The following is a 15786-nucleotide window of genomic DNA, read 5'->3' on the forward strand; positions in this document are numbered from 1 at the left end:
TCATTTGCAAAGCAGGACAGCATCTTTCCGTCTGCAGTTTTTACAAAGACTTCTCTATGGACCTACTGTTTCCAACTGGAGAACTGTTGCATGCGCTACACTAAATAAAGTCTTAATAATCACTTTTTTTTAAATGGACATCTACAAGATGGACACCCTCAAGCTGCCAGTCTTCTACAGAAATCTTTTTAAGGTGTGGAGTCTGATCAGCCGACGGAGGATAGAGACCACGGTTTCCATCTACAGGTTACTCAAGGAACCTCTAGCACATGGAGCTCGACTGGATTTAACATCGAGTAACCGTAACGTTCCTGTAAACAGTAAACTACTTCTGAATTCCGAAACTGTTACTCTGGGCCATCTACTGAACTAGGCAGGAGCGAACTTTACAGCAGCGGAGTCCACAGCAGTACACTTGGGAATCGGATCAACCCGGCTAGACACACAACTTGTAGAAAGGTGGAAGTCTGTTCTTACAGCTGACGAGTCAGAGATGGGGAAAGACTGGTTCCTACGTTTGTCACCCAAACTAGAAGAGGCTAAAAAAAAATTTTTTTTTTTGATTCTGCAAAATCTTGTGTCTTCATCAAATACAAGTAAAGCTCTTTACAGAGGATGTGTAAAAGTTTTTAACCAAAAGTGATTAGACGAAAGAACTGATTGAGTGAATAAGAGTGGTGGGCCTTGTATAAGCCACCACTGTCAGAAAAGACAGGTGATATTCAGTGGAGAATTATTCATGCCATCCCTGAAGTTAATGCTTTTATTTCTATTTTAAATCCTGATGTTAATCCTGAATGTTCTTTTTGTACCGAATGAGAGACGGTGTTTCATGCTTTTAGGAATTGTTTTAGACTGGAACCCGTTTTTAAATTGTCGAGAGATCAACAATGTTTCGCTGTTTGAATGAAAAATTTTCAATGAAAACTTTTATCTTTGGTAGTAGATATGTCCCGAGTTATCGTTCCGTTTGACAATTCCTAAATTCCTTAGTACGACAAGCAAAATTAGCTATTTACATTAGCAGAAGAAATAAAATAGAACAAAAATCTGGACAAAACGCTCGGGTGTTGTTTATAAATTTGGTGAAATCTAGAATTTGAATTGATTTTTAGGCAATCTGAATTAATATGCAATTGAAAGAGTTGTTTTTCTCTCAGTTCTTTTCTATATAGATTTTTTTAAACTATTTTGTTGAGATTGTAATCTTGTGATTAATGGCATCTTTTTGAATATATATAATAAAGATCTTTATTCATTTCAATTCTTTCTCTCTTCCACTATCTTTATTCAATTCATTATTTCTTGCACTATCAGTCTTTATTGCTCTTTCTCTCTATTTCGCTATCTCTCTCCCGCCATCTCCCCAACTGTGACGCAGTAATAAGCTCATTTAACCACAGCACTTCTTCAGAACTGTGCAACGTTTTCTGCACAGTCCACTCTCACACAGCGTGCTCCTTTTCATCACCGCGTACGATATGGTGTGTGTTGTGTTTAAAAATGCCGAAATGCTGACTGGTTCCACAATACGCTGTATGACATATAAACAGCTTCGTTCTCTCATTTCACCTGGTGTGTTTATTCGGCATAAATCATGATAACATCTACTTACTGTGTACTATTTCCACTTTTTGTGTTTGTGTTTGTGTTTCCCCCACATCACCTTGCTCTTAAACAACAAACACTGTACTTTTAATGCAGTAAAAAAAGTTTCCATGCCCAGGGAAGTACTCTTAATAGAAAACAGAACAAGTTGTTTCTAGTTTAATGAGCGCTGTAATCGCATTTGCTACTGCGCGCACACACACACACACACACACACACACACGCACACACAAATGCACCTGCATTAAACAAAGATACTGCAGGCTTCATTTTGGCTTCCAGAACATTCATTAAAAGAAGAATGAGGCAAGGGAACAAGGGACTAATTGTAGCACTGCAAGCTCACTATAACCAATAAACGAGACACAAACCAGGCTCACCACACACACACACACACACACACACACACACACACACCAAAATTAAAATTAAGTCACACTGAGATACACTGACAACAAACAGACACCTAACACAGACACCCACCACACAGACACCTATCATACACACACACACACACACACACACACACACACACAGTGCAGCTGATGTTCTGACCTCTCTTAGCTGCTTTTCCAGCTAAGAACAGGACATTTCTTCTTCGTATATAGAGAGGCCTACTGCGCTTCATTAAATCAGTAGACGTCCAGGTATGAACACTTTTACGTGGGCTCACAGTTTACACCACCAAAATTCCTGAAATTCCCAAACATTGATTTTATTATTTCTTACTGCTCTGTTGCTCAGCTGGTTTTTCATGCTCCTGAATAAAATAAGAACACTGATCATGAGAACCTACAATCAAGCTGTGACATGCATGCAGAAAAGGAGAAAATGATAAGCCAGTCTGAAAATGCAGAACCAGGAAAATACAGAACCTTCAAGGTGGCAACAAGTTGCAGAAGTCTGAAGTTACAAAACCCTAAAGATGCAGAACACTCAAGTTACCCTAAAGTTACAGAGGTCTGAGGTTACCCTGAAGTTACAGAGCAATTAATTTACCCCAAAGTTATGCAAGTCTGAATTTACAGAATCCTAAAATTACAGAATAGTAAAGTTATAAAATCCTAAAGTTACCCTGAAGTTACAGAACAATTAACTTACCCACACATTACATAAATCACAGAAGTGACTTGAAGTTACAGAACCCTGAAGTTACAGAATGCTGAAGTTACCCTGAAGTTACAGAACTTTGAATTTACCTCAAAATTACAGAACCCCCAAGTTACAGATCTTTAATTTACCTCGCAGTTACAGAAGTCTGAAATTACAGAAGTCTGGAGTTACCCTGCAGTTACAGATATCTGACGTTACCTTGCAGTTACAGAAGTCTGGGGTTACCCTGCAGTTATAGACGTCTGAAATTACAGAAGTCTAAAGTTACCCTGCAGTTACACAAGTCTAAAGTTACAAGCTACAGAAGTCTGAAGTTACCCTGAAGGTACAGAAAATCACAGAATTTACTTGAAGCTACAGAACCCTGAACTTACAGAACTTTAAATTTACCTCAAAATTACAGGATCCCAAAGTTTCAGAACTCTAAAATTACCCGGAAGTTACAGAAGTCTGAAGTTACTCTGAAGTTACAGAAGTCTAAAGCTGCACTAAAGTTACATTAGTTACCCTGTAGTTACAGAACAATTAAATTACCCAGACATACACAAATCACAGAAGTTACCTGAAGTTACAGAGCACTGAAGTTACGATGAATTTACAGAGCACTGAAGTTATAGAACTTCGGAAAAATTACAGAACCATGCAGTTACAGAAGTCTGAAGTTAACTTGAATTTACATCATACTGAAGTTACCCTGTAGTTACAGATGCTTGAAGTTACCCTGAATTTACAGAATTTTGAAGTTACAGATGTCTGAAGTTACCCTGAAGTTGCAAAACAATTAAGTTACCCTGAAGTTACAGAAGCCTGAAGTTATGAAATACTGAAATTATAGAACCCTGAAGTTACACAAGCTTAAGTTGCAGAACCGTGATGTTTCAGAATCTTTAATTTCCTGCAACTCTGCAAGTTACTGAAGTGTGCAATTACAGAATCCTGAAATTACAATGGAGTTGCAGATCCCTGAACATGCAGAACCCTGAAGTTACCTAGAAGTAGCAGAAACCTAAATTGAAAAACTTGAATAATCCGTCAAGAGAACATGAATGTGTGGAAATCCACACATCATAAATCCTCATTGTTCAAAGATGCTAATTACGCAGCACAAAGCGGAGCTGCCATCAACAGATACAACCTAAAAACCGACAGATTCAAAATAAACCAAATTATTAACACTTCTGTCAATGTGATATTTTGGGGAGGTCTCCCCAAGAACAATAAGAACAATGATAGTGATCAGTGAGATGTAGCATCTGTCCACATTAAGGTATATCACTACATATTACTGATGTATAACTGATTATCCAAAAACAACAAAAAAAAGCCCATTGTTAGCGTAAATAAATGTTAGCTCAGATTAGCTCACCAGCTTCTGGAAGAGGTGTCCGACTGTGACCTTATCATCCCACTGCTGAATGTGGGGGAAAAGGGCATCGTAAAACTCCTTATGGATCTCGTAGATGTCTTGGATCTTGTAAAAGATGGTTTCGATCTGCTCCATTGTTAGCACAGGCTTGGACGTGGTGGCCGTGGCCTTCAAAGGACGCATAGGCTGAGGAGGCAGAGAGAGACAGAGAGTGAGTGAGAGAGAGAGAGAGAGAGAGAGAGAGAAAGGTGAGGGAAATCAGGGTTAAGAAGCAGAGTTAAGGAAGCGACTAGCTTTCAGAACATTTGGATACAGGGGGGAGGTTTCAGTTTATTTGCCATACCATGAAAGTTACCAAAAAACAGGGAAGTGTGAATAGATTTCACTAACCATTTTCTGGCTATGTGTTTGTGTGTGTGTGTGCGTGTGTGTGTTTGGGGGGGGGGGGGGACTTTCCTCAGATAATCACGATACATTAAAGTTAATGGAAAAGTCCAACAAAGCAGGTGACTCAGTGTTTACAGTAGGCAGTATTCTTTCCATCTACACTTATATTAATGGTGATTTTATATCTAACCTTCCCCCTTATCTACACTCACACTACCTAACACCCTAAGTATTAATATAGAACTGTTCTAGTGGATTAATTTTTATCAGAGAAGGTTTGATAATGTCATTTGTCAGGGATCTGACTAGCACTCTGCACTTCAAGGAAGTAGTTTGAATTTTGTGGAACCAAACACCACCACAAGCAGTCATAAGTCAAAATACACAGATTGGTATGGAATAGAGGCTGGGGCTGATTTCTTTTTAGTCCAGACTGTAGAAATGGCCCCTGGATTTGGCGGCCATCACTTGCATTTTAGTGGCTAGGAATGATCGTTCCCTCACTTTCTCTTGAAGTTAGTAAGGAAAGAAAACCCCACCTTGTTACAGAGAAATCACAAAATGCAACGTCCTTTAAAACTGAAAATTAATCAACATCTTCTTAATCAACCAATCAGATTTGAGAATTTTGGGTAACACATCAAAGTCGACATCGATATTTAGAATAAATACAAAATGATAGTTATTTGCTCTCCCTGTGTCTCAAGTCATTTACTGAAATAAATAGCTGGTCCATCATGAACTCTTCTTGCTCTTAAATAAAGTATGGTGTTGGGCTTTTCCCATCCATCATGATGATACGGTATTGGACGTATATTCTGGGCTTAGCGATTTGAACGGGGCTACTATTTACTGAGAAAGCACTGGATAAGTGCAGAAGGTATTCCTTTGGAAATACTACAGACATTGCCTATTTGTACTGGATTAAAGTCATAGATCTCATCACTTAACCTCCACACAAAACTAATTCAGATGTTTTATCTGTTATATCTTGCACTCTTTTCCTCACAAACTGGTGGAAATTTGTATTTGTGTCACTGTGGTATCCTTTAACAGATTGTTCTCTACTATGCTTACATAAGATGACTACCAAATGAATAAATGTGAACGTAATTAATCATTCTGCTTTCTTTTTTCTTGCTTACTGGAATATCTGTAGTTTCCAAAAAAGCACATTAGCTAGGAATTTCTCCTTGAGTGGATTACTGGACATCCTGTAGCTTATCACTAGTAATTTATATCTGATTGAAGGAAAGCATGAACCAGGATGCCACAATTAGAGTGTGTATGTGTGTGTTATGGTGTTTTCCCACCCCACCTCTCCTGTCTGTAACACAGTTTTTCCTGTTCCAATTCAGATGTACCCAAAAATAACAATCACTGTACCTATTAGTCAAACTGGACATGAACCATACATATGTTTACATAGATAAGTGTCCATTTTGTGGCATGAAAAGAATCATGATTCACACACATAGCCATGGAAGGAGTGGAGCATACATACTTGTATCATTTATTGAAAATACACAAACTGGAACACTTTGATCATTCATGCAACTATCCAATCAGCCAATCATGTGGCAGATACAGGTCAAAAGTTTCAGATAAAGTACTGTACCACTTTCTGTACTGCTTATCCTACACAGGTTCACGTGGAGCCTGGAGCCTATCCCAGGGGACTCGGGGGGACAAGGTGAGGGACACCTTGGACATGGTGCCAACCCATCGCAGGGTACTATCACACACACTCATATATCCATTCACTCACTACGGACAATTTAGAGATGCCAATCAGCCTACAGCCCCTTTTTTAGTACTGGGGGAGGAAACCAGAGTACCTGGAGGAAACCCCCAAAGCACTGGGAGAACATGTAAACTCCACGCACACAGGATGGAGGTGGGAACTGAACTTCCAACACTGGAGGCGAGGTGAGAGGCAAATGTGCTAACAACTAAGCCACCGTGCCCCCCACGTCAAATATCAGAGAGGGGAAAATGTGATCTCAGTGACTTTGACCATGGTTGGTGGCGCCAGATGGGCTGCTTTGAGTATTTCAGAAACTGCTGATCTCCTGGGATTTTCACACAACAGTCTCTAGAGTTTATAAATAACCACTCTTTCCAACCATGGTGAGAAGAAAAGCATCTCAGAATGCACAACCTTCAGACAGATGGGCTACAACAGCAGAAGACCACATCAGGTCCCACTCCTGTCAGCCAAGAACATGAATCTGAGGCAACAGTGTGTACAGGCTCACCCAAACTGGACAGATGAAAATTGGAAAAACATCATCTGGTCTTTTTCAATTGGCCAGTAAAGCTTTTTTCTTTGTGTTTTCTTTGTGTACTACTGCTTTAATTAAGTCTCGTGCATGATCTAAGACAGATTTTGGCACCAGACTCGACTGCATTACATACACATGCAATTTTTGCATGACGCCGTCAACACAATGACTGAAACGATTTGCTTCCTCATAAGTAAGGTCAAAACTGTAGTAGTAATACCGCACCACTGATTGAAATGAAGGAGGAAGAGCTACAACGTCTGATGTTTGCTGATTCAACAACAAAGTGCGAGACTGTGGTGTGATCTGTTCAGCATATAGATCAGTGCACAGTGCAGCTGTAACACTAATATCACAAGCTGTCGGCTATAAACTATAACTGAGCAACATGCCTTGTGTTAGGGAAACATTAATCACATCGTATACACGTGAACTAGGGATTTCAGTTTTAAAAACTGTTAAATCACGACTTGAAATAAAGTTGCATTTCATCTTGAGAATTAAGAACAGATCTTCAGCAGTGTCCAAGCTTTCTTCTGTAAAGAAATTCCGGTCGACATGTTGGTCTATTGTCATGTTGGTTAACTCCATGTTCTCTTTTGTTTGCAACATTCTAGCTAGCTAACTGTGATTAGTGATGTATTTACCTTCTGAAAACAGAGAACTGTATAATCAATGTTACAGATTTGACAAGATAATACGTCTGTATGTTGATTAAGCTAAACCAAATACTAGTGTATACAATAAAACTGCATTTAAAGTAAAGAAGTACTACTTTGTTTACTGTTGATGTTGTGTGCAGCCATGTTGTTTGACATCATGTGCTGAACATTCACGGTTGAGGCAACCTTCCCCGACTTTCCGAGTAGGAATTCTTTGGTTTTTCCTAGTTGGAGGTTGGAAATTCCAAGTTAGGACCTTTAGCACTTTAGTTTTCATGCTAATACTTTCAGTTTCCAAAGCTAGCACAGCCATTAATTTCTCACAGAAATAATGAAAATACAGCACCAACCAACAAATTTGCACCAGAATCAATAGAATTCAATAGAAACATATTTAATGTGTTTCAGAACGGAGATTTCTTTTAATAGTATTCAATCCAGACATTGCGTAGAGTACTTTCGCGTAACAGGGTATCACTGTTGATTAGCGTCCAATCCATTATTTCTATAAAGATATACATTCTGTATGTCTTTTCTCTAAAGGTTTGTTGTATTCTCAGAGTCTGTAGAAGTCAGTGAAGAATTTATCACGCATACAGCTCCTGCCTGTGACGCTAATGACCCATTTCTCAGTCAAGCCGAGTTTTACTGTGCGGTTATGTGGTTGCTCTCCTCAGAGAGGAAGTAAGATATTCGAGACAGACGCCATGATCCCGGTCCACTTCAGGTGTATTTGAAAAGCTTTAAGAACCAGGACGAAGCTGCAGAACAAAGTTATTTAAGTCGCATGCTCTTGTGGTGAGATGCTCGGTAAAGCTCCATCTATATATGTGAAACTTTGACCTACACAGACAGCGCTGCAGGAAATGACATCAGTGAAACTTTGTGAAACTTCCTTGACAACGTTAAAAGGGGAAGTAGTCTACCCTTAAAACTGAATTCCCACACACACACACATGCATACAGATAGATGGACAATGTTAAAGAAAGCATGTGCGTTTGCAAACTGGAAGGTTCCTCAGTAGAGGGTGCCAATACATACCAGCAGCAGGGCGTCGAGCTGGTTGATGTAGATCTCCTCACTGGCCAGAAAGCCGGAAAGTACCAGCTTCTTCATCTCCAGACCTTTCTCTGTGTCGCCCTGAGAAAGCGAAAAAGTCAGACGAGAGTCAGCTTATTTACTGTATTTTTTGCATTCACTCAGATATTTAATCAATTAATAATAATAAATCAGGGATGTGTTAATTAAATTTAATAACACAGTCATGGATGGGCTGTTACACACTCCTTACGACATCATCTTTATGATTTTTATCATCAGCATGTCACATCACTCCAACCTGAAAACATTGAGGGCTTGTTACACTAATTCAGGTAGACAGAAAGCTCAGCGCAGACAAATGAGTGTGTTTATTTATGAACACTAATTAACTTGTTAAGCGTATGAAACGATCTGAAGTAAAGATCTAAACCAATACAGTTTTTAGAACTTTGTGGCCACCATGTCTCCACCAGGATAGGAATATCTGACAGTTTTTGACCTTGTGGGGACATTTGGTTGGTCCCCATGAGGAACTGTTTTGTTTTGTTTGTTAAAAAAAAAAAAAAACTAAAAGAGCCAAAAGATTGGTCACTCAGGTTAAGGTTAGGGTTAGATTTAGGTGTGGTCATAGCATAATTACCTGCATTAATAATTATGCAAATGGAAGGTCCTCGCAAAGACAGAAAGTCAGACGTGTGTGTATAAGTGCAGGTTTAAGTGTGTGTTTGTAAGTGTTTACATGTAAGTGTTTAAAGAAAAGGTCCAAACTGTCCAAATTATAGATTGTGTACACTAGCAAAATCTGTCCAAAGCCAATTTTTGTCTCCCACGACAAGCTGCACAAACAGAGGACACCACAACACAAGGCTCTAAAAGCCGACTTTTAGTGTCACAGTGATGACTTTTATGGTCACAGAGATGACTTTCCGGGTCACAGTGGTGACTTTCAGGGTCACAGCGGTGACTTTCAGGGTCACAGCGGTGACTTTCAGGGTCACAGTGGTGACTTTCCGGGTCACAGAGGTGACTTTCAGGGTCACAGCGGTGACTTTCAGGGTCACAGAGGTGACTTTCAGGGTCACAGAGGTGACTTTCAGGGTCACAGTGGTGACTTTCAGGGTCACAGAGATAACTTTCAGGGTCACAGCGGTGACTTTCAGGGTCACAGCGGTGACTTTCAGGGTCACAGCGGTGACTTTCAGGGTCACAGTGGTGACTTTCAGGGTCACAGCGGTGACTTTCCGGGTCACAGTGGTGACTTTCACGGTCACAGTGGTGACTTTCAGGGTCACAGAGGTGACTTTCAGGGTCACAGAGATGACTTTCAGGGTCACAGAGGTGACTTTCAGGGTCACAGAGGTGACTTTCAGGGTCACAGAGATGACTTTCAGGGTCACCGAGGTGACAGTTGAAGTGTCATTACGGTGTGCAAGAGAACCATGATTAAGTTCAACATGACTGAATTAACACTGTTCTTTTGTATGTGGTGACATTAGTGACACAAAAGTGCATAACAACAACAAGACAAAAAAATCCCAAGAGGAACTAAATAATGATTTGTTGATAAAAACATAAAAATAACATCGTTTTAAAAGTCAACGCCTCTTACAACCAGAAAACAGCTATCCTGTGTTTGTGTCACAGAAATACTGCTTTTGTCTGGTTTCTTTTTAAGAAATGGAAAAGTATAATAAAATAAAATGTTGCTTATTGCATTTTACGGCATGATATATACACTAGACAAAACACACCGAACACACCCGGCTATTAATTTCTATTTAGAGTTGTTTTCAGTGTGTGGTACAGTCTGTGTAACCAATCAGCAACAAACAGTACCACTAGATCCACCCATGAGTACCACTAGTTCACCAGCCTTTAAGCAGGTGCCAAAACCTATACAGCTCGAACCTTTGGTACTAAACTGGTGGCTGATAAAAAAATTCCAGTTTTCTGGTGCTAAAACTTCTAACACTGTTTGGAGAAGGTAGCAATCCCTTTCTGTTTTGTTTGCCTAGGCCTGAATAAAAGTTGTGAGACACGCCTTGTTGTTTCCTCAGTTACAGAGAGAAGAGAGTGAGAGAGAAAAGTCACGCTCATACTGTTCCAAATAAAGTGCGCCTACTTTTCATATTCCGCCCGTTACATCATTTAGCAGACTAACCCAATAACACGGCGTTATTTAACGAGCTCAGAGAGCCCACACGGGCCAAATATCAGACCAAAGCGCAAAGTTATGGGTGGCTTGTAAAATAGATTATAGCATATAGAAGAACAAACAGTGGCTGTGTTTACAGAGAGGAAACGTACCACCCCAGTGACTAACTGCTACTAAATGAGAAAGCTGCTAAATATAGTGACCAATTTCCTGACCATGCACTCATCCCACACTTCTCTCAGGTTGTGAACAATGTGCTGTGTGACTCTGAAAGGTTATACTTACCTCCGTTGCACTACAGCGCGCACACACACACACACACGCACACACACACACACCGATGTGTTTTCTCTAATATATCAATGCTCAGTAATAGCACAACTAACATAAAGGTTATTTCCCCGAGTAATAAAGGTTATTTCCCTGACTTTCTGGATTGTTTTCATTATGTAATCCTCTAAACATGTTACTATGTTGTGTGTGTTGCACATAACGTATGCTGAATGTCACTGCAAATACCTGAAATGTTCACCTAACGTGCATTTGCTGGATAAAGAGGTTTTAATTTGGTTCTAACCTAAGGTCAGGAACCACGCTCCCCCCTTTTTTTTTTTTTTTTTACCTCTTTACTAATATCACAACAAACAAATACAAATACACCAAAAAAAGAACAATAAATCATTAAATATGCACTAATTTGCATATTACCAAAAAAAAAAAAAAAAAAAAAACATTATTTAAAGTCCGTTTTTTTGTAGGACAACAGTTTATCTAATTAATGTTATTTTATGGAATATATAAAAAAAAGGAATGTCACTTGAGATCAAAATTATGAAAGATATTTCTTACAACAGATTTAACTTGCACTGTTTTACTTTTAAATATATTTACTGTAATTAAAAACACTATATATATAAAAATAAAAAATACAACCAAACAAGAACAAAAAAGACTATTTCAATGTGTAAGAGATTTTTGTTACAAAACAATCAATGGTCACACAACGGAAAAAAGTAAATTTAATTTTAAAAAATTTAAATTTAAAAAGAAATGGATATATTGTAATTTTATGGATAAAGGGTTGCTTTCAATTAAAATTAGGAAATATATATTTTAAAAAAAATCAAATTCTGGCTTTAAGACCAATTATCCAATGTGTAAAATCATGTAAAATAAAATACTTTTAAGGCTAAGAAATAGACAATTTTGCAAAAATTAATACGAAAAATTCTATCAGCTATGAAAAGAATTCCAGGAAAGAACATTTCAGCATGAATCAACACATCATCTATGAAAATTAAAGAAAAAGAAACGAAAAAAGTCTTTAGATAACTCACTAAGGAAATGCATGTTTTAGGAATAAAATTTCCAGCAACTATTGAAGGATTGAAACTTTAAATTAGAAGAAAACTTTTTTTTTCGTCAACGAATGGCTTGAACAATGGCTTTTTTTATTATTATTATTATTATTTTAGTAAAGTAAAAATAAGCAAGAGAAAGTTACTGGAGAGCGAAGTGGCTTTAAGAACTAACTGAGCTAACGGAGTTACTTTAGAGACTGGATGCTGTTTATAATCGTACGTTCTGTGGTGACCCACTAAAGAATTCCTAATACATGACATTTATAGTGTCATAGTCTCATCGTAACTCAACTAGACTTGGTTTATAATCTTCATACATCTGAAATGCATCATCAGCTCTTTATCAGTTCATCAGAAGAACAGAAAGTCTCTCAGACAAGCGGTGAAATGTCTTTGAGATCATAACATGTGCCTAGATACCTTGACTCGACTGCTTTTAGTTTTCAGACTAATAATAATACAGAATCAATTTGAAAAAAAAGTCACACACTCGCACAACGTCGGAGAAACCTGCTAACTTTATGTAAATGCTGACCTTTTTAGTAACTACAACCGAGCATTGTTTATAGCCACTTGCACCACAGCACTGCTGAATTCTCCATTCTGTTTGGTTGATTCATTTTCTACAACAGCTGCAAGACGAATCGCAGGTTTATATTAACATACTCGATCTAATACGCTATCATTTCTCTAAGAAAAAAAAAAAAAAAAAAAGTATGTAATTGTTGATATTATATGTTCATTTAGCATTTTTGGAAGGAGTCTCCAGTGCAACTTTTTCCACTGTGACTTGTTTCGCCTTCATGCCGTATCATTAAAAGAAACTATAAAAAGTCGCCAATTTTAAGAAAATTGTAATCGTTGACAAACATCGCTGTGGTATAAAAGGAATTAAACACTTTGCGGCATGCTGCGATTGGAAAATAATCAACTTCAGGGTACTAACAGTAAATCCACGTTGCATCAAGCTGCATCACACCACCCTGATGTTGATTATTTTCCTATACAAGCATGCCGACACTACAGTACTTCAGAATGGTACTTTGCGTAGGATGGCACATTATAGATAGAAAGCTATACATATACAGCTATACGTTCTTCTCCAGCTGTTGTAACATTGATATTATTTTGTTGTAGACAAAACATGGGATTACAGCTGGAGGTAAAATGTTCATTCATTCATTAATATATAAGGGAACAGTTCTAGTCAAATACTCAAATAGCGTAAAGAAAATCCGCATCCAATTGTTTACGCTTTTTCAGTTACCTAAACCTTTATCTGGAAAGTTTTTGATAAATCGCTCAATAAAATTCATTTACAGCACACTTTACTCTCACATATGCTACAATTGCACTAGCAATTTATATATAACGATATTATTTTGGAGCATGAGCATTATTATGTGTTAAATAAACAAGGACTATTACACTAGGGCTCATGCTGCTATAGGAAAACAATCAACGGCTGGGTGGTGTGATGCTGTTACCACCCCGAAGCTTATTAGTTTCCAATAACAGTACTTCACGAAGGGGTTTATTCCTTTTATACCACAGCTTGTGAGTAAAAATTCATCCAAGTCTGCGAAAAACAAGTTCGTTTCTGTTATTGATTAATTTATAACGGCTACAAATAGTCGCTCCCTCACCAGCTTCTCTTTTCCTCTTTTTAGCAAACTTTCTAATCAAAATGTCACTATAGCAATGATTATACTGTGTTTTGTTGTTAAATAGCACATTTTAATCTGTCATATTAGTCCCTGTGGATTAGCTGGTGTTATAGAATCGATTATTAGACCGAGTGTTTATTAATATAATCCCATGAAACTGTAATACTTCCAGTAAGCTAAATTTAGACTCAAAGCGCAGGATTTTTATGGGAATCCAAGCTAAAGGACGTGCTGAACCTCTCATGACGACAATAATGATGACTTCACCTGTTCAAATTAGCCAGGGATTATTAAACCTGGTTTATTTAAACAGGATTAATAAAAGATAAAAGCTAATTAAGAAAAGCTTGGTGTATTTACTGCATTTGTTTTATACTGTTGGAATTTTGCATGTTATGTATTCGTGAGTACAGAACCACTGTCTTGTTATGTTGTACTGCGGAGCATCAGACACGATAATTCATCCCGATGCGTATTATAAATGGATGAAAATAAACATTGTTGCTTTAAAACTGGATGTTGAACACATCTCTTCCCTAAGCCCTGCCATGGTTAACTCTGAATAGGGACTTGCTTATGCTGGTTGTTGATTTTAATAAAGGAAGCAGGACATAGCAGAACAGCTCGCCAAACACGCCAAAACAGTTTGCATTTTGAGGTTAAGAAGCCAATGTTTTATTATATCGGGTAAACACGACAGGACACAAAAGCTCCATTCTCTAGATCTCTCCTAACCAGGATGAAAGCAATCCAAAGTTTATTCAAAGAGCTTCTGTTTGAAGGCGGTGTATCGGAAATCTGTGGCTTTGTGTTCTGCTATGGAAATACGAAGCCAAAATTTGGCTCACTGCGTCTTTCTATCAACCTTTTGTATGTGAATATACTCAAGAGGAGCCCTATGATATATGGTGTATGTTCAGATTGCAGGAAATAATGGCCTAAATCTATTTTTTTTTTTTTTTTAACGACAGCGTGAACAGCAAAATCGCATTAAATACATTATACAGCCAAAAGTTTGTGGACGCCTGACTGTCCCATGCATATGAGGGTCTCCCCCAAAGTTGTATCACATAATTGTATGGATGTCTCTGTATGCCGTAGAATTACAATTTCCCTTCACTGGAGCTAAGAGGCCTGAACCTGTTCCAGCATGATAGCGTCTGTACACAAATCAAGGTCCATGAAGACATGGTTTGAGAAGTTTGGAGTAGAAGAACTCGAGTGTCCTGTACAGAACACCTTTGAGATGAACTGGAACGCCAGACCATCTCACTCAACGTCAGTGCCTGACCTCACTAATGCTCTTTTTTAAAAGCTGAATGAGCACAAATCCCCACAGCCACACTCCAAAATCTAATGTAAAGCCTTCCCTGAAGAATGGAGCTTTTTATAAGAGCAAAGCTTGGACTATATCTGGAATGGGATGATCAACAAGCACATATGGGTCTGAACATCAGGTGTCCTCAAAGTTCTGGCCATATAGTGTATGTTTCCACAGCAGAGGTCAAAAACATGGATAAAGCCTCAACTACCAGTCAGGTGACTGTCATCAACTGGCCTATCAACTGAATTTAAGCAACATGTCAACAGTTTTGGTTGTTAATGAAGGTTGTTGCATAAATAATCTACTGTATACGCACTCTATAGAATATAAACTTGTACCTTATTTTTCACTTTCTAGCTCTTGATTTGCCATTAGTGACAATTTCAGCCCAGATTGCTGTTTTATCTCAAGGAAATTCACCGACAGAGATAAGTAAAAGTGAATTTATCACTCTGGGCTCCGGCTTTGCATCCTGAGATCTCCCTTCACTGAAGCTGTTTCATTAAAACTGTAAAATTCTCACCATTTATAAAGTTTTATCTGCAAATTTATCTGCACAGCCAAAATCCATGGAGCTTTATTGTGAACAACTTTACTGCAACGAGTGCTGGACGTTTTGTTTGTTTAGTTGTGGATGGGTGTGTTGCGTGAAACCTTTGTGCATGTGGGTGTAACCTCTTCAGACTAGTGCTGGATATGAAGCATGTTTAGAATATAATGTGAACAAACTGGGGGAAAAAAAATCAAGTACTTAGGCTTGTAGAGACTGGAATACACACTAGGGGTGGAGTGATAATATGACCAAAAATATTATAT

General features: G+C 38.3%; 1 protein-coding gene across 3 annotated transcripts in view; it reads right to left on the reverse strand.

The window, feature by feature from the left end:
* Positions 1 to 15786, reverse strand: part of abr (ABR activator of RhoGEF and GTPase) — a 151937-nt gene that overhangs the window by 73645 nt on the left and 62506 nt on the right. For all 3 annotated transcript variants that reach the window (XM_034300558.2, XM_034300559.2, XM_034300560.2), the window contains 2 exons: positions 8464 to 8562; positions 4088 to 4273 (listed from right to left, as the gene is read on the reverse strand). In XM_034300558.2, the coding sequence (XP_034156449.1) occupies positions 4088 to 4273; positions 8464 to 8562 (285 nt within the window). The remainder of the gene's footprint in view (positions 1 to 4087; positions 4274 to 8463; positions 8563 to 15786) is intronic.

Source organism: Pangasianodon hypophthalmus, chromosome 27, assembly GCF_027358585.1.
Source record: "Pangasianodon hypophthalmus isolate fPanHyp1 chromosome 27, fPanHyp1.pri, whole genome shotgun sequence".
Taxonomy (NCBI): Eukaryota; Metazoa; Chordata; class Actinopteri; order Siluriformes; family Pangasiidae; genus Pangasianodon; species Pangasianodon hypophthalmus.